Source organism: Gouania willdenowi, chromosome 13 (genome assembly GCF_900634775.1).
Source record: "Gouania willdenowi chromosome 13, fGouWil2.1, whole genome shotgun sequence".
NCBI lineage: Eukaryota > Metazoa > Chordata > Actinopteri > Blenniiformes > Gobiesocidae > Gouania > Gouania willdenowi.
In genome coordinates this window covers 6,346,392-6,374,193 of record NC_041056.1, presented here as the reverse complement: position 1 = coordinate 6,374,193, position 27,802 = coordinate 6,346,392, and the positions used below count along the sequence as shown (strand labels likewise).

Here is a 27,802-nt window from a genome sequence, read left to right as displayed (position 1 = left end):
TTTGCTCTGACAAATTCCACCAGTTTCTGAAAGCTAAGCCAATGTAAATCTAAATGTTAAAATGTAAATCTAAACATTAAATGTAAATGTGAACGTTAAATGTGAATCTAAACATTAAATGTAAATGTAAACGTTAAATGTAAATCTAAACATTAAATGTAAATCTAAATATTAAAATGTAAATCTAAACAATAATTGTAAATCTAAATGTTAAATGTAAATCTAAATGTACATCTGAATGTTAAATCTAAATGTTCAATTGGTCACCAAGTGTGACTAAATGTTATTAAATTATACTGGGCAGATCGGAGCCCGTCAATTCTTTATATTTAATGTTGACATTTAGATTCAGTTTTCATGTTTACACATTTTTAACAATGATACACAACATGCTGTTTTACATGATAATTGCTAAATGTGAGGAAAGTGAGCTAAATGTTCAAAATATGTTTTTACATTCAGCGCCCCATATATATTTGTATATTTAAGTATCATATTGATAATAAATCTCCTCCTTTTTGTAAGTATTGTAGATTTATTACCATCTGTCATGCACTTGAAAGGACAAATAAAGTAAAATTGTTAAGTTGTATTCATAGGCAGGTATAAAGGCAACATTTTTGTTGTTTTTTGAGGACTTTTTCATGTTGACCAGGGAAGGTGTTCCTCCAGGTGAGCCCGTCGTGGTCACAGTACAGTATTTGTAGGGAATCCCTTCCTTGTGTGAGTTTGAATGTGTACGTGCCTGTGGGGTTGGGGGGTGGGATGTTGGTGGGGGGGCTCGTCCATGGTCCAGGGCCGCCCTCCTTCTGAGCCTTGAACTGAGCTCCAGCCTCAGAGAGTGAGCTTTGTGAGTAAAGCCCCCTGACGCTGGAATGCAAGGAGTAGCCATGGAGGGTTATGACGAGGACCAGACCACCCAGCTGTCAACATCATACACAACTGCTTTTTATTTATTAACACATCACAGCAAACCCCCCCCCCCATCTTACTCCTCGCCAAGGCCTCATTGCATTCCATTGCTCTATCCACTATCTAGTGATTAATGCAGATCCACGTGGAACATAGGGAGGACAGATCGGACCAGGTCCACTAACAAACATTAGCTAAGTCCACAGGAGCTTTATACACAATAACAGAAAGATAAGCAGGATGGAAGCTAAATACCGTGTGCTCAGTTTGTGTTTAGTTGTCTCTGGAGGTGCCTGGTACGTTTTTTCCTCTTTACATTTAAGTAAACATTAGAATCCTTCAGTTACGCACACTGCTCGTGTTCCAGGAAGCTGTTTATTAACGTGAGTGTGTGAGTCTTACACGTACTGGAACTAAAGGCTATCAAAGACATGGTGGTGATATTTTCTATTCTATTAATAAGATCAGCACATCTTCATTTCCTCTGAATCAGTTTCTCGTTCATACAAAGACGTGTTTGCGAAGACAGTTTTTAAAACAAATCAGGAAGTTTTCTGTCTTCTTTTTGGGGTCCATCCATAAAATCAGCAAAATGATGGTTCATCGTTCTATGAATCTGTGATAACCATATTTATTTATTTATCTGATTAATATTCACTGTTATCCAGGAAGTTTATGGGTTAAAAGTGACCAAGATTGTCGGAAAAGGTGGTGAAATGGGATTTTAAAAACCATAGAAATCGGTTAAAAGTTGTTAAAAGTTAGAGTGGCCAAAAACAGGTAAAAATGGTTCAAAGTGTCAATGTTGAAACAATTATCTGAAACTGGCAAATAATGTGCATGAAAAATAATGACTATGAATAAATTGGCAAAAATAACCATGAAGTATGGTGAAAAGAGGTTAAAAGTGAAAATAATGCATCAACTTACGCGACATTAGGTGGGAAAGTGCCGAAAGTGTCTTGAAAGTGGAAAAAAATGTGCAGGAAAACACAAAATGCACTTAGGGACAACAAAAACACAAAATTAGAAAAGGAACAACAAAAATAGTAATAAACAACAACACATATACACAAAATAAGCGACAAATTAACAAAACAAAAACAAAAATGACTCCAAAACCCAAAATTCTACAAAATGACTAATAACATACAAAACAACAAAAAAATGCAGCATGACAAAAAATGTACAAAGTGACATCAAAAATACATAAAAATGCTCCAAAACTACACACAAATTGACCAAAAAAATGCAAATGATTCAAAAAATGAAAAATTAATTTTAAAAAAGTGACAAAAAACAACAGATTCATAATTTGATTGGTCATTATTCTAAATATTGAGATGATATTCTGATATCGTGGCCCTCGTCCTTGCTCTTAGTCTTCTTTTTTCTCCTCTGCTGTTTTTTCTTCTGCTTCCATTCAGCAGTCGTCAGTGTATTTCTGTTTATTTTAATCTTCCTCTTTCTACCTCCTCCACTTGTTGTTCTTTTTTCCCCCTCTTCAGCATCTTCATTTATTTCTTCCTCCTCCGCTTCTAGTTCAGCAGATTTCACCCCGTTTTAGGTTCTGCGACCGCTTCCTCTGGTTCTTTTCTTTCTTGTTTTTCTTCGTACAACAGAAGCTGTGGTAGCCTATTGGGTAAAGAAACAGGCTTTTTTTGTAATCGGAGGGTCACTGGGTTTTTTTTTTGCGTCATGTTCCGTGTCATTTCCATTTAATCGGCTTTCCCTATCACATCTCATTACTAGCTTTTTCTTCTGTTTGCCCATCCATTTTACGGTGAAAATCTCTGTGTAAATGTATGATATTTTCCCCCCAAAATAACAATAATAATACTAACAATCTTGCCATTTTTGTTGACGGAACAGAATTCTGTTTTTCCCCGTCTGTTTTCACAGAAAATTGGAACCCCGAGGCTGTCATGTTCAAATAACTACACTAAATGATGATAAATTACATCTGGCTATTGTCCTCGTAACTATTTTCTTTTGATTTTAATGAAAGGACTTCTATGTTTGAGCATTAAAATGTTTTTCTGAGTTTTTTTGGCTCCCAAAAGGTCATCCTCCTCCCTTTAGGTGGTTACTGGTTCAATTTATTATTTTGTGTCCATGCCAGACTCTAAACTCCCTGTTGCTTTAATTAGAGTATTATTTTATATTAGAAAAATATGGTAATACCAGCACTGACTGGATAAGGTCCAGTGAGCACGTGTGGTTCATTGACTGCTGGAGTTAATGTGTTTTTGATAGTTTTTATGCCTTACACTTACTGAAAGTAACAGATTGCAAGTACTCATGTTACTGTAACTGAGTTGCTTGTATGGGTACTTGTACTTTTTTGGAGTATATTTCTAAATCAGTAATTTTACTTGTACTTAAGTACATTTTAAATGAATTAAAGTCATTTGTTACATTTCTAAAGAGTTACTGAGTAATTATTATTTTTGTTTTAAAATGATCAACGGACATTGTGAAATTGTGAGTTCATAGATGTGGCTACACTTAGAACCTAAGAATTGAGTTTGAATTTCATTCATTGGTAGAAGTCTTACATTTTAACACAAAAGTATGATTTTATGATTGTAATTAGTCTCACATTTCAAAATGAATGGTGACATTAATTAATTTTTTTTTTAAATGTATAATTTACCGCAGCATCGCTCAATCACGACAGCGGAACCAACTACAAAACAGTGACGTGGTTGCAGTGGGACTCAAAAAGATTTTTCTTAATGGCTTATCTTAATGGGTCTTTTTTGGGGGGATTTCTGTTGTTGTTTTGTAGATTTCTGGCTGTTTTTTGTCATCATCTTGTGTGTTTTTGGAGTCATTTTGATTATTTTAGTGTGTATTTTATTGTCATTTTGTGTGTGTACTTTGGGGGCCACAGTTGCACGTCTGCACTAAACAATGGGAAAAATGTACCCTAACTCTATGTAATTGATGTGGCTTTTTTTGTTCCCCAACAATTGTTTTTACTGTGAAGTTGGTCTTAAAAGTCATTTCAAATGGAAATAAAAAAGTCTTAAAAAGTTTAATTAAAGCTGTTGGAACCTTGATTAAATATCCCAAACTTAAAGTATACGATGTCTTGAACAAAGAAGTAGTAATAGTAAACAATGAGTGTAAATAAATAACCTCTAAAAAGGTGGAGCTAACCTGTCTGCAGGTTCAAACCAATCACAGAGTTCCTTTTACTTAAATAAAGTTCATAAAATAAAAGAATAAATCATAAAATCGTGTTTGAAAGAATCCTTACAAGTTAAGAAATGTTAAGAAATTTATGTTGTACAAATCACATAATAAACTGCTGATGAGTCAGAATTGTGCCAAACTGGGAAGGTATAAACTCTGAATAATGTGGGGATGAATAAATACAGTATAGAAGAGGAATTATCAGATACGTCTCTTTGGTAATCTGCAATTATTATACCATTGCCATTTACTCAAGACCAGTTAATCCCAATGGACCAACCTTTATCTGTATGAATATTTCTGTCCAGGTCCAGTAGAAGGATCATGGCTCTTCATCCAGATGGGATTACATCGTGTCTCTCTGTGTTGATGTAAAAGCCCAAAATGTGCCAGGACTGAATGAACGATCAGGACTAGATGTGGTGTTGACTATTTTAATGGTCGGTGTGTGGAATGTGCAGCAACTGGCTTCAGTCCCAGGACCAGGTCTAGTGTTACCATCTCCAGACCCGTTTGTTTTATAAAGTGAAGCACACAATCGCCAAAACACGGTGTAACTGGAGCCAGGACCCTTCAGTGCGCCCCCGTGGTACACTCTACTCCTTGTTCACTTGTTTAGGTTGTGAAATTTTTTTTCTTGCGCTGCCTGTTTGTTCTCGTCCATCAGTCACAGAAAAACGTCCCCCTTCAGACGCACGTGGAAAGTTTTCAAAGCAGCCTTTGCCAAACCAGTGTCAGCAGTGACTGAGATAACAAGTGGTTTAATGTGTTCAGGTGAAAGTCTGTGGTTTCATGCTCAGGTGCAAAGATTCAGTTCAGCTCTCTGCATACACGAGCATTTAAAAAGTCCTCTATGGGTGCAGTATTATTTCAATTTTAATGAGAATTCATTAAAAAACGCAAAAATTTCAAAATTTCCCCAATTCAATTTTTTGTTTAATTACCATTTCATTGTCTTTTCTTAATCAGATGTCATTAAAAGCTTTCAAACTTCCCAAAATTGTGCTAAACAGGATTAATGGTGTTATCTATTGTCATTAATTTCATATTCATACACAGTAGAAATGCAGCAAAACACTTTTTTGCATGAGATGTGACATCCAACCATTTACCTAACTTTCTAAAGCTGGACTTTTTACGGTAAAAAAAATATGGAGGTAGTTTGTGATATTGTCCCAAAACATGTTGGCAAGGGTCGTATACAGTAGCTATTTCCATTTCTGTGTCTCTGTGTATGTGTTTGCGAAGATGATTTCAGTGTAAATGTGTAAAAGTTCCCAAAATATGCATGTGAGGCTAAACTAAGTGTTACATTGCAATCTCTGCTTGAATTTTTGTTAAAAAAATTATTTAAAAAATAGTTTCAAATATAATCGTAACTAGAACACTTGGCGAGAGCCAATCCCCGCCACGTGACAAATATTTTTTTATTTGCAGTTACCATGATCACTGATCCTGATTATGATTACATGATCATTCACACTTTAATGGCTTGGAAGAAAGTTCTTCCCTTATTAATTACAATACAGTAGGTCCAAATGTACAGTATGAGCATGGGAACCCCCATTTATTTAGTAAAATCCAGATTTAATGCACAATTCGGATCCGATCCAGAAGAAAATCTATAAGGTAATTGAGGAACCGACCTGACATAACTGAGTTAAATTTTATAAAGATCTGTCTGTTGTGTGTTGATCCGGATACCCCCCAAAATGTATTGGCGTAATGTCTTTCATTTTTTTTTTTTAAATGTCAAAATCTGTTAGGTACTTTTGACACAATCCAGGAGAAATTATTGTCACCTTGGTGGAGGTAATAACAATATTTGCATTTTCGTTTCAGGAAGTGAATTTCTATTTTCCATTAGTTCTCTGCGATCATTGAACACTTGACAAGTCATCTATCTATCCATAGATACTGTATCTATAGATACTGTATCTATCTGATGTCGCGTTTGTGCAATTTCTAACAATCAATTCCAATTCAAGGCAATATACAAGATGAAAAGGATCTGTTGTTGAACTGCTAGTTCACGATACCAAAGAGCATCTTTAGAGTTTTGATAAAGACATTGCATTAAAGGGTTCAGAGCAATACTCAAGATTTTGACTCAGAAATCAATTGAGAGCCAACTAAGTATTATCACAGTACAAAAACCATATTTACGTAAGAATCATTCACTTTTCTTATTAACAGATCCTCAGTTGAGCTCCACTGCCGTCGTGCTGCCGGAGGCTTCACCTTCCCTCCATCCGATACAGAGCGATGAAGGTCACGGTCGATTCTTGCCGGAAGACGAAGCCATCTCCCCCCCAGCCGAACGGAGCAATGACCGTCCCACTCCAGAAGCCCCAATCATCATCAGCCCACCTCAGACTCACAAACCGGACTTGTACGATCTAGAATGGAGAGCGGGGCGTGACGGGGGAAGCCCCATCAACGCCTATTTCGTCAAATACCGTAAGGTGAGGGGATTGTTCTTGTTCTGTTACTTTGGTTATGACCGTGGCTGACTTCAGGGCTGGTAATGGTATCTTTTTGTTGTTTGTTTTTACGTAAGTTTGGGGCCATGAAGCCACTGAATAGAAGATGTTTTTGAGTTATTTTAACAATGTTCTTTGCAGGTGGATGAAATGGGAACCTGGGTGGGAAGTTGGCAGACAGTTCGAGTCCCCGGCAGTGAGAAGACCCTCCGTTTGTCTGAGTTGGAGTCCTCAAGTCTCTATGAGGTGCTAATGGTGGCGCGAAGCCTGGCTGGCGAGGGCCAACCTGCAATGCTCACCTTCCGTACTGGAAAAGGTAGCTCTACCTGAGGTTTTCAGTGGCTAACAAAGTATTTTGGTCTTTTATCTTAACCATCTTGCTCTTTGGGTCATTTGATGCTCGTGACCATCGGGGAAAGAGTAAGTGTTGCTGAACCAGTGACTTATGAAATTGGTCTTCCAACTTAGCGCTAACATTGCCCCCCTGGGCACTGTCTACTGTCTGCTCTCTGCTGCTCAGGGGGATTGAGTGTTTCAGATTGTGGCTCCGGAACTTTGGAGCCAAGGACTGTTGAAACAACTCACTCTTTTTAGTGCTGTCTTTCTGGAATCGTGTGTCTCTCTTATTGTTTCTGTTGTTTGTTTTTACTCCTCACATCACTGCGTGAAGCAAATGTCTATATTACTAAACTTTTACTTTTTACATCCATATTTGTGATTGAACACAGGAGTTACTTCAAGTATCTCTTGCTTTTTTGTTCGTCAGTCATTCCGTACGACACCAGTACATTTGAGAGTGTGCAGCGTTGTGTGGTTGATCGATCCCGAGAAAATAAGTGTAAACAACTGCACAAAAACAAACAGAAAAAGTACTCATATTACTGAAGGTTTTGTCCTGACTTGATTTTTATGCGATACTTGGGTGTTGAGTCGACCCATCTTGCGATTCTTACAATTATTGCAATTTCAATTTCCTTATTTTCCTTGTCCCAAAAAACAAAGTTGAATCATACACTTCTAGGAACAATTTATGAGTCATAGTTCCATAAAACGATGTGTATCACATGTGAAAGTTGTCTCTGAAAGAGACTAAAAACCAAAGAATGCTAGGCTGTCCTGCACTGTGTGGGAGATTTCTTTGCTGTTAACAAATATTCCCGACCATCATTTAATTATACACACTGTAGCAGGTTTTTTTTCAAACAAAAATGACAAAGGGCCACAAACTTTCCATAAACTGTCATGAATGCTTCACCACAGCCAGGATGACAAACTGTTCTTTGGTCAGAACTATGTAAAGCTACTAAAGGCCCACAGAAATGATTGTACACCAATGCTCGTGCTCTATTTCTAACTGTAGAAAAGCTCTGTGGATTCATGCATAAGTAACACCATGAAATACTGTGATTTGTGTGTTTGTTTAGTGAATTGTATGTACTGTAATACAGTGTTTTTTTTACCTCTCCCTCTCAGAGAAAAGCACGTCCTCTAACAAAAACCCATCCAAGCCTCCCGTCATCTCGGTGCCACCCAAAGCTCCGGAGGACAAAACTCCCAACACCCACTTTGGAGTAGTGATACACGACAGAGGTCAGCATCAACACACAGAGAACGCAGATTATGGACTGTAAAGGATCCACATGTCATATCGTGTAGCTATGATAGAGTTCATGTTCTGGTGCGATGTTGTCTGGCTCGTCTCTCTGTCCCTCCCAGTACAAACACTGGGACGGTAGTGGAGTGTAACGATGCTGTGAGCAGGAATGTGTATCAGGGTTGGGGTCAATTACCTTTTTCAGTTACAATTACATTTTCAATTACCCATATTCAATTACAGTTCAATTACAATTATTGTGACCAACATTTTTTTTAACAATTACAATTAAATTACAATTTATTTATTTTTTATCCTCAGAAAGTCATTTACAATTCTCAATTACTAAAGTTCAATTACAATGAATAAAAATTTCTGAGCCTCTTGTGTTAGCTTTCTGTTAGCATCTATTATGATAAAAGGCCCTAAATCAGCTGTAAAATACACTAAAAACAAATATCTATCATATAATTTATTTCCTATTTATTGGTTTCCTTATCAGGCTTCCCTAATCAATGCAAATATAGTTTTTAATATTTTTTGGTGTGAGCCTCAGTATACACTTAGATTTAAATTTTTTTAAATGGTAAAATGTGGGAAAGCTTGATATGAAACATATTTTAATAATTGTTGACTACATATGTGTAGAACTGTACATAGAACTGTAATATGGTTTCCCAGTTTTGCGTTAAATTATAGTTGACAATTTTTATAGAATTTTTATGGCAATTACAATTACAAACTCAATTACAATTGAATTATGATTGTGACAGCAACATATTTATTAAATTACAATTATAATTATGCCATAATTGTAATTCATTATGAATGATGTGATTACTATAATAATGAACCCTAACCCTGGGGTGTGTATCTGCATGTTTTACTCACATTGTGTCTTTTCTAACCCTCTGTTCTCTCTTTGTCACTCTATCCTGCCCTCGCTCACAGCCTGAGCAGTAAGTAAACGCCTCTGTGTCTTCACTTCCATCATCTGCCTTTTTTTTTATTCTTATTGAATTTTTGCATGGATTTATCAACAGAGGTGTACAGACTGCTAATATATCCTACTCAAGTAGAAGTACTGGTACTTCATTGAAATGAGTACAAGTACAGTAAGTCATACACAAAATACTCAATTAATCAGTGTGTTACAATCACGTTTATTTTTGTAGTTTTGCAGTTTTCTTGCATACAGTAAACATTTCTTGTATAACCTTAAATAGGAAGAGACCAAATCTTGCACAATCGGAACTTAATTTATTTTCCACAAAGGCATCTGTATAAAATAAAAGGTTTGTCAAAATGTACAATTATTATTTTTTTAAATAAAAAAACATTCAAAATAAAAAAAAAAAAGATTCTAAGGCTCTAAGTATATACAGTAACTGAGAAAATAACCAGCATTCAGTGTTGTTTTGGTGTGGTGCATTACATTTAATCTGACTGGTCGGCTATGATGTGATGCATTTGATGTCTAGTCATTTCATTTTTTGTAGTTTCACGATGTCTGTTGATCATTTTAAAACAAAAAATAATAATTTACTCGGTAGCAATTGGATGTAGAAATGTAACAAGTGACTTTACTTCTTTTAAAATGTACTTAAGTACAAGTAAAATTACTAATTTTGAAATATACTCAAAAAAGTACAACTATCTATCAAAGCAACTTTATTACAGTAATGTGAGTACTTGTAATCCATTATTTTCACCTCTGGTTTTATTCCACCTTTGCTTCCCTTTAAAGCCATTCACAGTTCATTTCTCCTCCGTAGTACCAGAGGCACCTGACCGTCCAACCATCTCCATGGCGACTGAAAGTTCGGCGTACGTCACCTGGATCCCGAGAGCCAACGGCGGCTCTCCCATTACAGCGTTCCGGGTGGAATACCGACGTGGGCGCAGCGCGGAGTGGGTGGTGGCTGCGGATAACATCTCACCCCTGAAGCTTTCGGTGGAGGTTCGAAACTTGGACCCCGGTGAGCATTGGGGTCCTCCTCACGCAGGTCGGCCCAGGTGTGTCAACAGCACAGCAGTGAGTGACAGTGGCTTTTATTCTCTCACAGGACTCACGTACAAGTTTAGAGTGGTGGCCATAAACATGTACGGCGAGAGTCCCCACAGCATCCCCTCCAAGCTCTACCAGGTCCCCCATGCCAGCCCCCGGATCGCAGAACGTCCCGTGGTCGGCCCCCACATCTCGTCCACTGACGCCATCAGCGACACGCAGATTATGCTGCGTTGGACTGTAAGTACCACTCAGACTCCACACCACAGAACATGGAGAGGTTTTATTTATTATTTGACCTTTTTTTTAAAAAATGAATTCCAGTAAAGTAATTTTGTCTTTTTTTTTCTTAAATATATGTGAACTCAGGAAAAACTGGCAGTTGACAGTCAAAATATGTCAGGGGATAAAAAAAAATGTTCCTGAAAAACCTTGTCTGAATAAACGAAACCATCCATCCATCCATCCATCCATCCATCCATCCATCCATCCATCCATCCATCAATCCATCCATCTTCAAACCCGCTAATTCCCGAATAAACGAAACCTTACCATATATTTTTTTTAATTCCTTTTGATTTTATATTTGATTTGAATTTGTTTAATTTGATTTGCGTTTATTTTATCTAATTTCAATTGCAATCATTTATTTTTTTAGGAAAAACAATTTTGTTTTTGTGTATTTTTTTTTTCATTTATTTGTATTTTTAGAATTTTTAGATTATGAATTCAGAAGATTTACATAAACATTATGATTTAATTGAAGGTATTGTGGAGGATGTTATTTTGACTTCAAATTCCTGGTAGATCATCAAAACTATTGGTCCTCCTAATTGTCAATCATTCTGGTGCTATGTTCCCTGTTGGGAGCCGGTAGAGTGTTGCACATGTGCATGTTTTCAAAAAGTGGAGAGGGCGTTTCTTTTGTAAACCTGGGGGAAATCCACCTCTATACCTTTAACCAAAGAACCACAGTCCCAGTGATGATGAGCTGTGTGGTTTTCCATCCGTCTCCCTTCTTTCAGCTGCTGCTGTAATCAAACCTTTCAACTCAGCGGCTGCTCTGATTGGACTTCCACTTAAATGTTGTGGTATTAACTGCTCCGTCTAGCCTCGGTCCCACTCATTATTCCCCCCCCCCAAAGCTTCAGACGGACGGTGCAATCACCGTCCGACCCGCTGATAACAGGACCCGCCATTAGACGCTGAAACATTTCCTCTCTCTGTAAAATAATTGCCCTGCAGATTAGCGTGCGGAATAACATCCTCTTTTTTCCCTTTCCTTTCCCATCCAGTACAGTCCCACCAGTAACAACAACACCCCCATCCAAGGGTTCTACATCTACTACCGGCCCACAGACAGCGACAACGACAGCGACTACAAGAGGGATGTAGTGGAAGGTGGGTGGAGCCCACGTACAATGAAATAACGAACATTTAAATATGAGAAAATAAGAAAAATATCTGCTCATCTGAATGTTAACTTCTACCTTCAAAGTTTCACGACTTTTTACACGTTCACAGCATGTAAGAGGTTCAATTAAATAGTATTCAAAGTAAAAGTTACTAGTTACTTTTACTCTCCACGTTTATTTTTGGTAATAAATCTTGTCACGGTTCCCCTACATACAGTAAACATCCCATGTATAAACTTAAAAAGGAAAAGACCAAATCTTGCACGATTGGAACTTAATCTATTTCCCACAAAGGCATCTGTATAAAATAAAACGTTTGTCAAAATGTACAATTATTTTTTAAAATAGAATAACAACAAATAAATTCAATTCAAAATAAATACATTCTCAGGCTGAAATAACTGGCATTCAATGCTTTTTAATCTGATTGGTCGGCTGTGATTTGATTGTTTTTTGTAGTTTCACAATGTCCGTTGATCATTTTAAAACAAAAATTTGTAATTTACTCAGTGACGGTTGAGTGTAGAAAAGAAAATAATAACTTTACTTCTTTTAAAATGTACTGAAGTACAAGTAAAATTACTGATTTAGAAATATACTCAAAAAAGTACAAGTACCCATAAAAGCAACTCAATTAGAGTAACGTGAATATCTGTTACTTTCACCTCTGAAAATGTCTAGTAAAAAAAAAAAAAAAAAAAAAACATTTTTTATTTTTCAAATACACACCAGTAAATATCAAATAACTGTATCCTATACTTATTACTATTTTTAATAAAATGCAGTATAAAAATATCTGGGGTGGCACACTTGCTACTCTGTGTTTCTAACACACTTTATTAAACATTATCAAAAACTAATTCTGGAAGAAAAAAAAGTCTCTGGGGTCACCGGACATTTGTGATATCAAAATGGGATCACGACCCCAAAAAGGTTGGGAACCACTGCAGTAAAAACCTCGACTTCAAGCCTCTGAAACAGCTGAAGGAGGAATGTCTGCAACGTTAATGAATTCTGAAGTGAAATTAAAGTCGGGTTGTGATTAAAGACGATGTAAACTGGACATTAGCCGGTGTTATGTTTAATATGGTGACCGTGTTAAATGGAGACTGATGTTGGACATCATGGTTGGGATTGTTTTTTGATTATTGGATGATTTTGGTGTTTGTTGTGACTTGTGAAACAACAGCCATGATAAAAGAAACTCTGCAAACACTAAAATTACATCTAATGTTGTTAAATCAAATTCCTAAACATCACAAACCCAACTAACGCATAAAAACGCTGAGAAAAACCCCATAAAAAAGAACACATTTAAATCTCACATATGAGCCCGTTTTCACGTCAAAAGAGAAGTTTAAACGTCAAACTTTCATAAAGTGAGAAAAACAAAAACATTTCTTGTAAATTAAACAAGTTCAGCATTCTTTTTCCTCCAAATTGAAAGTTTATGTTGCTCTCTGCGCAGGTTTGCTGCTACTTCTAAACAACAGAACACAAAGCCTGGGGCTCAGGGGGGGAAAGGTTGGAAGCCACTGGTGTAATGGATACGCAGTGTCAGGGGTGTCCTTCTGCTCTTTGATTTAAGGAGGCCGCTCCTTCTGCACGGCAGCGCTGTCTGAAATGTGTTTTTAATAAATGCTTCGCAGCCAAATGGCCGAGGCTGTAATAGGAGCGCGTCCAGAGGAGAGCGGCTCAGGTTGCTGCGTGAAACGCTCACTTTAATGGACGCAGCCAGTTTGGCAACATCGATGCATTTTTTTCACTACACAGACTCCTACACATCTACACCAAGCTTATGCTACATTAAGAACATAATTAAAAATAAGGTAAAACTCAAAAACAAGAATGTTCATAACCAAACAATAAATTACCAATAAGTAAACAACAAACTTTGTTGTAAACATAAAATTATGGTGAAAAACTGCACAAGTTTCTGCAACGAAACAATCTTTGAAGCAATAATTATTGCCTAATACATTATACATACTCATAATGTCTACGTCATATATCATAATACTCAAACATAATGCATGTAGAATGTAAACTACTGATAAAATGATTTGTAATGAAAAGAAATCAACAAAACTTATCAGTATCAATTTTAAATATTACTTATGTTGGTAATACGCTGAAAATTCAAATTGTGTAAAATACAAACAAATGGAGGTAAAAATTGGCAAAAATGTTATAATATTCCTCAGGTATGATGGAATAATTAAATGCTTTTAGAAACAAAATGTATCAACATTATTTTTTTCTAAAAGAAAGAATTAATACAGATGTTGCTAGAAAAATGACCCCCAAAAAAGTATTAACATTTTTTAGTAAAACTGGAGAAAAAAAATTTGAATTTATATGAATTTCGTTTATGATGAAGAGTAAATTAAGATTTTAATACACTAGATAAAACCTGTCAAATTATTTGAATAATTAAAGCTTAAAATATTTTTGAAGATTTGTGAATTTTTTTTAAAAAAAATCTAATAAAAATGAAAGTAAAAAAACACACAATATGTTAAAATATTCAGAAGATGGAAGAAATAACATTAATGGGTGTAAAAATAAAATCACCTTAAAGCGATATTTTTGGTAACTAACAGTTGTGAAAACTAGTAAGAATGTGCTTAGGATGAGTCGTCATTTCTTGATGCTGATGTAAGCACTCGAGGGCGTCGACATGAGTTGATTTAGTGTTGATTACATAAACCTCTGCATTGTTTTTCATCTGTTTTTCCCAACGGGATTAAAGCTGATGGGATGTTTGTTTGATTCCCACTTACACCAGTATAAATCAACCTCAGGCTGGAAGTGGCACACGTGTGTGTGTGTGTGTGTGTGTGTGTGTGTGTGTGTGTGTGTGTGTGTGTGTGTGTGTGTGTGTGTGTGTGTGTGTGTGTGTGTGTGTGTGTGTGTGTGTGTGATGAATATAAGCTGATAGTAAACATGACTCAGCAGAAACTGCAACTATTACAGCCTCAGTTGTTGGAAAAGTAGCATCTTCATGTTGGAGGCTTCCTCACATCTGGGACTTCAAAGTGTGTGTGCGTCTGTGTGTGTGCGTCTGTCTGTGTGTGTGTGTGTGAAGTGGGAATACTGGAGCCCAGCCAGGACAAACATGCAGCTGCCATAAATGGAGATGTGAGCCGGGGCTGAAGGAGGGAGGAGGGAGGGTGTCAGATAAAAAGAGACGAGACAAGTCAGATAAAAACTGTTAGATTGAAACACACCCAACACAGCATAACATGGATGGCTGTTCATCATAGGAATGGGATCCACACAAGGTTCCTGCTGCTTAACAGAAGGTTTTCCTTGCCGCCATGATGAATTCATGTTGGGTGTGGGATACATATGTATGTGCATATACGTATACAGTATATGCATATGTGTGTATCCATAAAATGAAGAGTCCATCCTTAAGACTGCTCTACTGTAAAGTGTCTTGAGATACCATTGGTTATGATTTGGCGCTATACAAATAAAAGATTGATTGATTGATTGATTGATTAAAGAAACAACAAACGCAACCATTCAGTGAACGGGAAACGTTGCAGAGAATCCCATCAAACAAATACGTACAGTATGTTCTCTATGTATACAAACTACACACAGAAAATCACACAGTTCACATCACATGCTGCCCTCGGCCTAAAGTTAACACACAAAATAACTCCAAAAACACACAAAATGCTTGAAAAATATACACAAAATAACAAATACACGCAAGGACAACGTACAACACAGAATAACTCCAGATTTTCACAAGATGGCTTAAAAATACACAAAAGGACAAGAAAATATACAAAACAATAACAGAAAATGCACAAAACCACAATAAAAATACTCAACATGATGCCAAAACAGACAAAACCAAAACATAAATTGACATTTTTTCTATTAATGCTCAGATTATTATTATTATTCTAAATATATCGTCATATTTTTGTGACCCCCGCACTAAAAAAAGCTTTTGCCCATTTGTGGTTGACATGGCTGTTACACACTTTACCTTCAAACAACATCACACGTCAGCTCGCCTTTGGTGGATCCCTGTGGTGAGACGTTTACTGACGCTGCATTAAAATGAGTATCCAGAAAAAACGTATTCTCTAATGACAGGAGGCTCGATATGATTACATCCTTGGGATTTGTGTAGAATCGTAAGCGGTCGCAGAGCGCTGCATCAAAGAAACTGTTTCCACTCGTGTAAACAAACACTGTATCTGCAATCATCATAAAAACATAGACACACAGCAGTAATGGCATTGCACCACTAAAGCCTGAGACCAAGAACCTTACAAATCTAGCCCCGAGAACGACTCGGCCTTCTCTCAAGAATGACCTAGTAAGTAAAAAAGGCAAAATATTCAAATATTCAACCATTAGAAGTGTGAAGAATCAACCCAGGTGGACCATTAACTGTAACACACTTTGTGAAAAACAATAAAAACCAAAAGATTCCAGACAAGCCCCCATTTGGTCACAAATCCCTTTTTGTGTGGTGTGGGACAAACGAATGACTACATTACACATTCTGGCCAATTAATACAGTAGTTTATTAAACTAACTGTTAAAGGCTATTCGCATACACACAACATGATTGAAAAATACACATAACAAAGATAAAAACTCAGAAAGGCAACAAACGACACATAATTATTCCAGAAACAAATATAATAGCAAAAAAAAAAACATTGGAAGGTTAAAGATTCAACCCAGTTGGACCATTAAACCTGATCCAGCTCAGAAAAACCACAGATGAAAACTTTCACAACTATCAAGATCCTGGACAAGCCCCCAATTTGTCACCAATAGCTTTTCATATGATGTGGGACAAATCAAAGACCACATGGTCTGGCCAGTTTACGAAGTGTTAAAGGCTATTCACATACACATATTTGTCTGATGGCTAAGAAAGAGAGTGAGAGGTTTTCTCTTTTATCTTTAACAGACAAAACAGAGAAGGCCCCCGCATGGTTCCTAACGCACATCGAAAATCAGATTTTGTTTGAGGCTTAGGTTCTGAAGGCAGGTGTTGAAATTATTTAGTCAACTTAAATTCCTTTTGCTTAAATAAATCAACTAGTTTTGATACTTCCAAGTTTCCCAAGATGCATTTTGACAAAAATCTGAAGCACACTGAGGCTAAATATCTCAGTAGATTTGCCAATTTTGAAAGTTCTGAAAACATTTGAAGTGAAAAAGTAACCAAGTAGAATATCAACATGTGCTCATTTGATCATAAAACTCTGTATACGCACTGTATACACATTTCATGCTGACATTTCAGAGATTTTCAGAGACCCTCTTCCATTGTGCTACTGACAAAACTTCCGGTCAACTTCAAAACAAGTGTTGAAAAATAATGGAAGACAAGAAGAGATGTTTTTGTTTTGAAAAGGGGATGTTTGATATTTAGCTTGAAGTTGGTCCCAGTACGATTTTACGTTCCGCTCGCAATGCATCATGGGGTGGTTGTGTATGACTAGTGTGCCCACTGTGCATACTTAAAAATGTCCCGATGTAGTACACATCCGGGTATTTCTTCCATACTCAATCTTTCATACTATCTAAAGTGAACACGGCACAAACTAATTCTAAGTCAGACTTAGTATGAGTAGTACGTTAATATGACATTTTGAACGCAGCCATAGTTTAGTTCATGACTAACTTTAGTACTCAACTTCAAAGGTCTTGTGTCTTAGTTTGGTTGTTATGCATGTTTTTCTTAGTAGATCACACCTGATTGGATCATTTAAAGTCATGCCCCGCCCCTTCACACCTATACTTTAAAGACAGCCACTGATTACATTTTAATCTTTCAGAACATTATTATGTTGCTTTTTTGTCCAAAAATGTCTTGCATTTGACTCATATTCTAGAGCTTTATTCAGTCTGACTCATAGTTGAGATTTAGTTGAAATATACGTTTATCGTCTGACGCTGAATCTGTCCGTTCAGGTGTGAGAACCTGGCACATGATTGGCCACCTACAGGCGGAGACTTCCTACGACATCAAAATGCAGTGTTTCAACGACGGGGGACAGAGCGAGTACAGCAACGTCATGATCTGTGAGACCAGAGGTGAGAGACTGGCACTGATGTTAGCCACGCCCACTTCATTTACCGTTTACTGATTTTGAACCCTTTAACGTGGTTTTCTTTTATTATTCACTCAGCCCGGCAGGCGCCAGGTTCTCCGAGTCAGCACCCCATCACGCCCTCTGGCCCCCACCCCCAGGAGCCCCCCAGTCCTCCGGGAGGACTTCTCTACCTGATTGTGGGCTGCGTACTGGGAGTGATGGTGCTCATCCTACTGGCGTTCATTGCCATGTGTCTGTGGAGGAATCGCCAGCAGAACAACATGCACAGTGAGCGTCACACAACGTTTACTTCCTGAAACGGAAAAAGCTCAATGATATTATCATATATTCTCATCATATTTAAAAATAACAATACAAATGGGACACAACATTTTCACAAGATCTGAGGGTCAAGCTTTGATTCTCATTAGAAAAATTTAATTATTTACAAGATTTCAATTAATTAATCCCTATTAGGCCTTTAATATGTCAGTATTTACATCAAACTAGAGAAAACTGATAGAACGGGGGGGGAAATAGAAATGGTTATATTGAAAAACAGAATTTTGGATAGTTTTGAACCTAAAATCTGAGGCCCTAAATAAAATACAATAGTAGCATTTCTTAGCTTAGCTTCAATGTCTCTTACTAAACTGGAAGATGGTGAAATGTTTTAATTCATTCCTAACCACCAATTGAAAGCTTTGATTTTTTCTTTTCTTTTCATTTTCGCAGAAACAACAACTGTAAAGGGAAAAAAAATCTTATCAGATGTAAAGTCTTGTTTTTTTCAGAGACAACTTTTTTTTTTAGGAAATTTACTTACAAGGAAGAACTCGTAAGGATACATCAAAGAGATCAGCAGACGCCCCTGAGGAAGACTGGCAGTTGACAGTCGAAATATGTTTGGAGATCAAAATAAATTTCCTGAAAATAGTTGTCTGAATAAAAAATATCTTAAATAACAATAATACATCAAATTTTTATAGCACTTTTTTTGGACACTCAAAGATGCTTTACATGAGGAATTAACAATATAAAATATTAAATATAAAAAAAAACAATATTATTTATGAAGAAGACTAAACGAACTTGCTGGCATGAAAAAAATGTTTTAGCAATTGCCGCATAATGACAACAAAAATACCCAAATTAGAAAAATGGGAAAAGAAATTACAATAAGACAAAAAAAATCTACATTATTCCAAAAACACAGTATGACTACAAAAATACACCAAATGACAGAAAAATAGACAAAAACGCACAGAAACGTTCTGCTCTTTCCTGTATTAATGCTCATATTGGTAATCATTTTAAATGTTTGCATGAATGTTGATTAAGTGCCCTCGAATCAGAATGCTTTTCATTTTAGACTATTGCTGCATAATGATAACTATGAAACTACCTAAAATAGAAACATTTACAAACAACGGAAAAATGACTCTAAAAATTACAATATGACATTACTCCAAAAACACTCAGTTTGACTACAAAAATACCCAAATTACTTACAAAAATGACTACAAAAACACAGTTAATGACTACAAAAAACACAAAGCAACAAACTCACACAAAATGACAGAAAAACTACAAAGTGACAGCGGATACACACAGGCACTTTGTTTTTCCTGTATTAATGCTCATATTGCACCTAAAAAAGTTGTTGTTTTTGACCGTCATGGCATCATTATTTTAAATACTGACATGAACGCTTCTCTGCTTCCCATCGTATCATCTAGTCGTGCCATTTATAAATCTAGCTTGTGTGCATGTAGCCTAGGTAACAGAGTGAGTTCTCCCCCCTCCCCACAGAGTACAACCCTCCCGGGTACCTGTGTCAGCCAGCGGAGATGAACGGCCACGTCCTGGACTACACGGCGCTGCCCGGCGGCAGCAGCAGCCGCATCAACAGCTCCATCCACGGCGGCTTCAGACACAGCGGGCAGATGTTACCTCAGAGCTGCCATCACCTCCACCACAAGCTGCCAAACGGCCTGGCCTTGCTCAACGGCTCAGGCGGCCTGTTCTCACCGGGACTCCCCCACGGCCACAACGGAACGCTGCCACGCAGCACGCGGGACTGCGAGCACTCACACCCTCACCACCACCATAATGTGAGTGTCCACGTCACCAAACTTAGTGTTTATTTAGGGCAGTGGTTCCCAACCTTTTTCTTGTCGTGACCCCATTTTTATATCACAAATTTATGGCGCCGTCAGAGACATTTTAGTTTGTTTTTTTTTTAAATTAGTTATTTTTTTGTTTTGTTATACTGCGTTACAAATACAAAGTAGCCTGGTGCTGGTGTCCTCACCGGGGTTGGGGCAGGGTTGTTTGGCGCCTCGGGATGATGCTGTTTACTGGGGGGGCGGCGTTAGCTGTTCCGATGGTTGAGGTTGCTTTCGGCCGCCTGGTGGGTATGTCCTGCCATCTGCGGACTGGTGGGTGGGTCCGGGGCATCTTTGGCTGGGGGCTGCTGTCCCGCGCTGGATGTGTGCCGATGGGGTGCCTCCGTCCCCGCGGTGGGGGTCGCCGGTTGCTCGCGGGCCGGCGGGGGGCGCTGCCCCGTGGCTTGCGCTGTCCGGGGGGCGGCGGGCCCTGGGCTGCTGGCCTTGTGCCGTCTGGGGCTGTGCGGTCCTGCTGGGCTGTGGCCGGGACCTGGGCTGGGGTGGGGGGCGCGTCCCGGGGGGCTTGGCCCGGGGGCTTGCCCTTGGGGGGTCCTGGTCCCTGGGGGTACTCCTGGGGCCCGGGGTGCTTGGCCGGCTGGCCGGGCCGGTCCTGGCGGGGGTCTTCTGGGGCGGGTGGCGCGTGCCGCGCCCTTGCATACCTTCTGGTGCGGCCCCTGCTTGGGCAGTCCCCCGTGAGGCAGAGTGTCGGGGTGGGATTAGGGGGCCACATCCCGGCGGGGCGGTCTGGCTTGGCCTCTGGAGGGGGCCCTGGCTTTAAAGAACTGAAGCTCGTGGCGCGGGCGGCATCAGCATCTGGGGCGCCCGGGGGGGCTGGGTTGGGGTGCCTGGGGACTGGCGGGGGGACTCCCAGCGGCCCCCTGGTGCCTTATGCGGCTTGGGGTGTGGTCGTTCGCCCTGGGCGGGCTGCTCCTGGTGCTGCATCCATTCCGGGTCCTCCTGGCCTGGGGTCGGGTCCTTGCTGGCTCTGGGCTCACCGGCGGGTGCCCGCCGGCTGCCTGTTCGGCGTGGCTCTGGTCGTCTGCTGGGCGTGGGCTTTGGCTCCTCCGCTGGGGTCTCGGGCGGGGGGCTCTCTGGGCCCTCCCCTCGGGGGGCTGGGCGCGGGGGTGTGGGTGGTGGTGGGGGGGTGGGGGGCTGGGGGGCCTGGGGGTTGGAGGTTGGAGTCGGTGGCGTGGTGCGCTTGGTCCTTGGCTCCTTGGGGGCTTTTCGGGTGTGTATGGGGGGGGCAATGGCAGCCTCTCGGCTTGGGACCTTGGGGGCGTTCGGGGGGCTGCTTGGCCGTGGGGTGGTCGCCGGGGGCCCCTAGATCTCTCGCTCTTTCTGCTGGCCCGACTGCTTCTTCGGGCCCGGGGGCGGCTCATGGGTTTTGCAGTAGCGGCTCTTGGAATCACATTTGTCATGGACGCACTGGCCTCGGGCTGTGGGATAACACTCATACTGGGCTCAACCATAGACACGTTGTTCCCAAATACCTGTTTTATGTAACTTCCACTCACTTCCTCCTCTGCTCACAGCCACCACCATTATTCCTAAGCCGCACACTGGTCACCAGACTGGCTTGATAACACAACAATAAGCACAATATACACAACCACAATTTCACATCACATCACTTGAAACTTATTGATTATTCCCCACCCATTCGTTTTCCTATCTTGTATCCCTCCTCCCTGTTAACTCCCCCCCCCCCACCCCCCTCACCCTGGTGTAACACTGCCCTCTCTCTTTTACATCCTCCCTTTAATAAAGTATTTACCCTTCCCTAGGGAGGGCTGGTGATGGTCACAATTATGCAATGAAATAAACTCATTTATTTAATTGCAATAATAAAATATGCATTGCTGTTAAAAGATTGCACTTCTTGTAGTGTTAACCTTCAACAGCATGTGCAAACAAGGTGAGAAAAAAAAAAAAAAAAAAAAAAAACAAATACAAAGTAGCCAGCGTTAGCAAACAAAATAACATTACTATTTTAGCTCTTTGACATTTCTGCCTCTTCCTGCTCTATATGTCTATTTCTGTGATTTTATGTATTGTTTTTTAATTGTGCAAAATGGATAGATAAAAATAAATACATGAATAGAATTTGCATTTTTTTCAAATAAAATGAAAAAAAATACAATTATTTTAAATTTTGTAACATTTCAGGCGACCCTATTTTATTTCAAGGCGACCCCAAGATTGAAAAACCCTGATTTAGGGTCTCTTAATCTGAAATTAATAGTGAATATCAGTCCGATATCAGAGAAAAAAAATCAAGTATCGATTTATATCAGCCTGCATTTAAAATCTCTGATACATAAATTGTTTTAATTTCATTTATTGAGGTTATTTTTCAGCTTCTTCTGATATATATATATATTTTATTTATTATATTCAATTGTAGAATATTCTTATGTTTAAGTTAAACTAGTGGTTATTTTGCATTCTAGAAATATAATGTTTTATTTTTATTGGGTTTATTGAGAATACTTTCAGCGTCGTCTAAATTATTTTTCATTTGATTTATACAATTGTAGAATATTCTTCTGTTTGCATCAAACTGTATGTAACCCATTGGTTTCTAATAAATGGGTGTTTTTCCTTTTATCTACTTTCTATTGTTCTCTGGTTGACTAATAATACTTGATTACATCTTTTCTAACATTCTACACTACAAAATAAGCAATAAAAGTATGATTTGTGCTCATATCGGATCAATATCAGATTGATATCGACGATACTATTGGCCGCAATATCGGTATCCTATCTGAAGTGAAAATGTTGTATCGGGGGCAACCCTAGTGTTAATTTAGTTTTTTTGTGTTTTTTTTTTAACATTGCCAATGAGTACGGGCTTAATGTTTGTGTTTATTAAAATAAATTATTTTGGAAAAAAATGTTCTCAAAAGGCAATTAATGGAAATTATTTTAGAGGTTTGTAGAATGCTAAGAGGGAATTGAAAGTCTTTAGGTGCATTTCCACTCTCTGAACTTTACAGAGCCAATAAGATATACAGTAGGTGATAATTCTTGCTATTTCATTTAGTCTCTTTTTTTGAATAATATGTAAAGGTTTCATTTATTCAGACAACTTTTTTCAGTAACTTTACTTTGATATTAGGAGATCAAAGGAAATTTACTTTGATCTCCTAAGATCAAAGTAAATTTCCTGAAAAAAGTTATCTGAATAAATGAAACCATAACTTATTAAGATATAGGTGAAATTATAAGCCTAGTAGCGGGAATTCAAAACAAGGCAGAAATGCTGACATGTTTTGAACGTTTTAGTTCCAGAATGTTTAGAACTAAAACGTTCTGGAATGTTTTGCTAAAAAAGTGGCTTTTGATTTCTGATCTAACAATGGGTGAATTAACTCGTCTTCAGAGGGATACAACAAATAAAAAGTAATAGACTCTCACATGCATCCACACATCTTTACCTGGCCTGTTGCTATGGTTACATGCTGGTGTTTGTCTCCTTAGGGCGGAGGGATTTACACGGCGCTGCCACAAACGGAGACGTCCGACTGTATGAGCTGTCAGAACCTCTGCAACAACAACCGGTGAGAACATAGAACATCCCCCATCACCCCCTCCCCACCCCTACCCACAGGCGCCAACCCACAGCGTCATGACCGCTCTAAACTGCCTTTCCTCCATGTCCGTGTGCAGATGTTACAACAAAACCAATGGCTCGTTCTCCAGTGGCTCTCTGCCTCTGATGCACCGCGCCGCCCCGTGTCATCAGGACGGGATGGAGATGGTTCCGCTGGGCCAGGTTTCCTCTCCGTGCCACGGCACAGATGACCAGGACGCTGACTCCACGTACAGAGAAGATCAAAGGAAGGAGTCACCACCATCGCAGCACTACTGCTGTCTGATCAGGAACAGCGAAAACTGTCCTGTAGAAAACAACGGTAAGACCTGGTCCCTAATGGTGGAATCCAGACCCGGTTCTTTTAGCTCCAGCACATCCAAGTTAAACTACATTAATTTGTGTTGCCCCACTCATTCCTGATGGGCTTTGCAGAGCAGAAGTTCTTGTCTGGTTTGTCAGGAGCCAAAAAACGCAATGCCCCAAAGTGCTGTGCTTTTATTTTGAAAGAAATAACAAGCAGAATTCCAAATAATTACATATTTTCTTCAAAAGCATGATTGTCCTTTATAGTACACGTTGACCACTAAGGAGGTCCTATTTTCACCTGCAAAAGTAATGAGCAGCTTCTGACAAAAAAATATAACCAAAGATGGACTTTACACCATGAAAGTTTCCTTTACATTTTGGTGGGAATCCGGATCAATAGACTGACTGTGGATCAGTTTATATAATCCCTTTCTCTGATCATTGGCAAAAGTTCATATCTCAGTTTGTAATTAACTGATCACAATGAGATTTGACTCAGTGATGTCAGGTTTTGTTCCTCAGTTACTCAATTGAAATGCATTTCATTGCGTTTCTTCCAAAAAATAGGGGTGTTCAAACATTTGGGCCTGTACTGTGTTGTCAGCATTCAGAATAATGACCAATCTGAGCATTAATGCAAAGGGGAAAACTGATTATGTTGGTTTTCTGTTAGTTTTTGTATTCTTGTTATAATTTTGTGTATTTTTTTTTTGTCATTTTTTGTCAATTTGTGTGTTTTTGAGGCCACTTTCTGTATTTTTGTTGTTGTTTTCTATATTTTCCTGTCATTTTGTGTCTCTGGAACTATTCTGTAGTGTGTTGTTTTTGCGTGTTTTTTGTAGTAGATTTGTTTGTTTAAGTGGTTGCTGTGTCTGTCTTTGTTGTCTTTTTGTTTTTATGAGTCATTTTGTGTATTTTTGAAAATAAATTGTGTGTTTTTGTGTACTTTGTGTGTTTTGCTGTCAATTTGTGCGTTGTGGGAGTTATTCTGTGTATTATGTTGGGCTTTATATTCTTTACAACTTATTGAATTACAATTTGGGCCGTCAGTTGCATATGTATGATTCAAAGTGACATGAGTTGTGAGAATGAACTTCAGTGTCTGATGTCGTTTCTTTAGTTAAACGTCAGCACCAATCAGTTGTTTTACAGTCAGGCAAACGTTGCAGCTTCACCACAAATTACACGGTGGCTTTTTTCCAGAGGCGGTCCTTGTTTTTTTTTTTTTTTTAATATATAATATGAAGCATGAATCAAACTCTGTCCGGGTTCCTGTGTGTGCAGCGGGGGAGGAGCATGAGGACGGCGAGGACACGGAGGAGGAGCCTGTTCTGTGCTGGGAGTCCCTGGAACTACCAGACCTGGACTGTGACCAAAAGCCAGCCTGGATCTCTGGTGGTGGTCTGGCAGGAGAGCTGATCACTGCAGGCCCTCGGGAGGCCTGAGCCCCCCCTCACTTACACACACACACACACAGAAAGACTGCACGCTGCAGAGCCCACGACATACACACACACACACACACACACATACACACACACACACACACAGAAAGACTGCACGCTGCAGAGCCCATTTCACACACACACAACACACACGCACACAAACACACTCCTCAGAGCCACGTTTCCCATTCAGAGTGAGGACTCTCTCATAGAAGATCACAAACTCCTTAGATGACTTATTTATTTTTTTCTAGTAGTAAAAATATGACTTCATATGAATGTATCTGTTTTAAAGAACAAGAAAAGTTTGTCTTTTATATTATTTATGCCTTTTGGAATGAGAAATACTGTTTATTTGTTGTAGTTGTTGTCGTTGCTACGTGTTCACCCGATGTGTAGAGAACAACGACAACAACAACGGCCGTGTAAAGTTTTGTAATAATATAAAGAGAAGATATTTTCACTGTCTCCCCTCCCCCTTTTCCTCATCTAATGACTTATTTTATCCCCCACCCTCTCACATCCATAGCCGTGGATATGTTTGACAGGCCTTTTCACACGGCTCCTTCGTGATTGGACGATCTTAAACTATGCCGTTCGTTCAGTCTTCATCCCAGAATGCACCGTTGCTCCCAAAATGCACCATTTCTCCCAGATCACTGACCTACTGTTAGAGGGGCGGAACCTATACATTAAAGTGGAAATGTTCAACATCAACAGACCTCTCGTATGCTTTGTTGTGTTTTTCCTGCAGTTTTGTCGGAACAGAATGGAAGCTGTCAATAAAGTCAAGGCTTTTGCTATTTGTTTGTTGGTAATTGTTCATTTTGGTTTAGCTTTAGTCATAGTTTTTTGACTGAAATGCAACTTACATTTAGTCAAAATGTAAAAACACCTTTATTCATCAGGACAATTTCAGTTTTACTCTAGTTTTTTTTTTTCAACAAAATGACATTTAGATTTTGGTCGACTATGGCTATGTTCGAATTGTACTATACATTACAAACTCACTGAGTACTGAGTTTCCCAATATGCATTTGAAACCAACAACGACAAAAACCTGAATCACACTGAGGCTAAATATCTCTGTTCATTTTCCACCTTTGAAAGTTCTGAAAACATTTTAAGTGAGAAAGTGACCAAGTAGAATATCAACATGTGCTCGTTTGATCCATAAAACTTGCGTATACACATTTCATTCTGACATTTCGCAGATTTTTGGAGACCCTCTAATTGTGCTACTGAAAAACTTCCAGTTAACTTCAAAACAAGAGCCCTATTTACAAAAGGGTTAAAAAAAAACTAACGGAAGACGAGAAGAGACAGCTTTACGTTCCACTCGCAATGCATCATGGGGCAGTTGAGTATGACTAGTGTGCCCACCGTGCATACTTAAAAAATGTGAACGCACTACATCCTAATTTTGACATCAAACTTAGTATGAGTAGTACGTTAGTATGCCATTTCCAACACACTGATCATTTTTACTCATTGCTAAAATCCTTCATTGTAGGCTTCATTGCGATACATTTCATTATAATTAGGGTTCTTTACTCTAAAGAAGTTTATGAGTACTGAATTACTCAACAATGTTTACAGAGAAATGCAAAAAGAAAGATTGGAGAAAAAGTTATTCATTCAGAAGGGGTTGCCACTTAGCATTAGCCGCTACCCACTTTTTGCCTTTTTTTAATATTAAGGTTGAAAATATGGAGCAGAAGCAACAATTTTAAACGCAACATTATTTGTTTTAATGTATGTTGCAACATTTACAGTATGAACAGAAAAGCAGCAGGTGCTACACTAATGCTACTGTTGCATTTTTACGTATTGCTAACTCCATCCATTGTAGGCTAAGTTGTGAAAAATGAGGAATATAAAATTGTCATTATTTGCTCTAAGATTAAAGAATTACAGGAGTGTTGATTGGAAATGCGAAATATAGAAAGCATAATATTTAATTTGGTCACTTGTGGTGAGAAATTGCTAATTGCTACTTTACCGTTAGCCATTATCCACTTACTGTCTTTTTCCTTAATAATGAAGTTGAAAATATGGAGCGGAAGCTAAAATTTGTAATGGTAGATTATTTGTTTATTGTACATTGTAACATTTACAGTATGAACAGAAAAGCAGCAGGTGCTACGCTAACGCTACTATTGCTAACACCATAAATGAAGATTGTAAAATTGTCGTCATTATTTGCTCTAAGATTAAAGAAGTACAGCAGTATTAATTGGAAAAACAAAATATAGAAAGTAGAATATTTAATTTGGTTATTTTGTGGTTGGAAGTTGTTAATTGCTACTTTAGCGTTAGCCATTATCCACTTACAGCCTTTTTCTGACATTACAGTTGGATTTAGATGGACACAGTGGATGGTTTTATATACTTTAAGGTATGTTACAGTAGGTTAATGTTACGCTGACGCTAATCTGCCATAATAGCTGATTACAGCATCAGTCGACCATGACACCATTGCCATTTTTACCATTGACATTTGTTTTGCTAAAATGCTAATATAGTTTTTTTCTTATCTATAATGAGATTAACCATTTTTTTCTTTGCGTCATCAAAAAAGCCAATTAT

The 27,802-nt window shown here is 38.6% G+C and overlaps 1 protein-coding gene across 1 annotated transcript in view; it reads left to right on the top strand.

Moving 5' to 3' along the window:
- cdon (cell adhesion associated, oncogene regulated) overlaps window positions 1–26,015 on the top strand; it is a 58,636-nt gene extending 32,621 nt beyond the window's left edge. The window contains exons 8-19 of the mRNA XM_028465627.1: window positions 6,310–6,578; window positions 6,738–6,912; window positions 8,070–8,186; window positions 9,966–10,169; window positions 10,257–10,438; window positions 11,494–11,599; window positions 17,575–17,697; window positions 17,793–17,984; window positions 19,509–19,810; window positions 23,348–23,427; window positions 23,537–23,781; window positions 25,053–26,015. Coding sequence (XP_028321428.1) covers window positions 6,310–6,578; window positions 6,738–6,912; window positions 8,070–8,186; window positions 9,966–10,169; window positions 10,257–10,438; window positions 11,494–11,599; window positions 17,575–17,697; window positions 17,793–17,984; window positions 19,509–19,810; window positions 23,348–23,427; window positions 23,537–23,781; window positions 25,053–25,213 — 2,156 coding nt within the window. The 3' untranslated portion in view covers window positions 25,214–26,015. The remainder of the gene's footprint in view (window positions 1–6,309; window positions 6,579–6,737; window positions 6,913–8,069; window positions 8,187–9,965; window positions 10,170–10,256; window positions 10,439–11,493; window positions 11,600–17,574; window positions 17,698–17,792; window positions 17,985–19,508; window positions 19,811–23,347; window positions 23,428–23,536; window positions 23,782–25,052) is intronic.
- The last annotated feature ends 1,787 nt before the right edge of the window (window positions 26,016–27,802 follow it).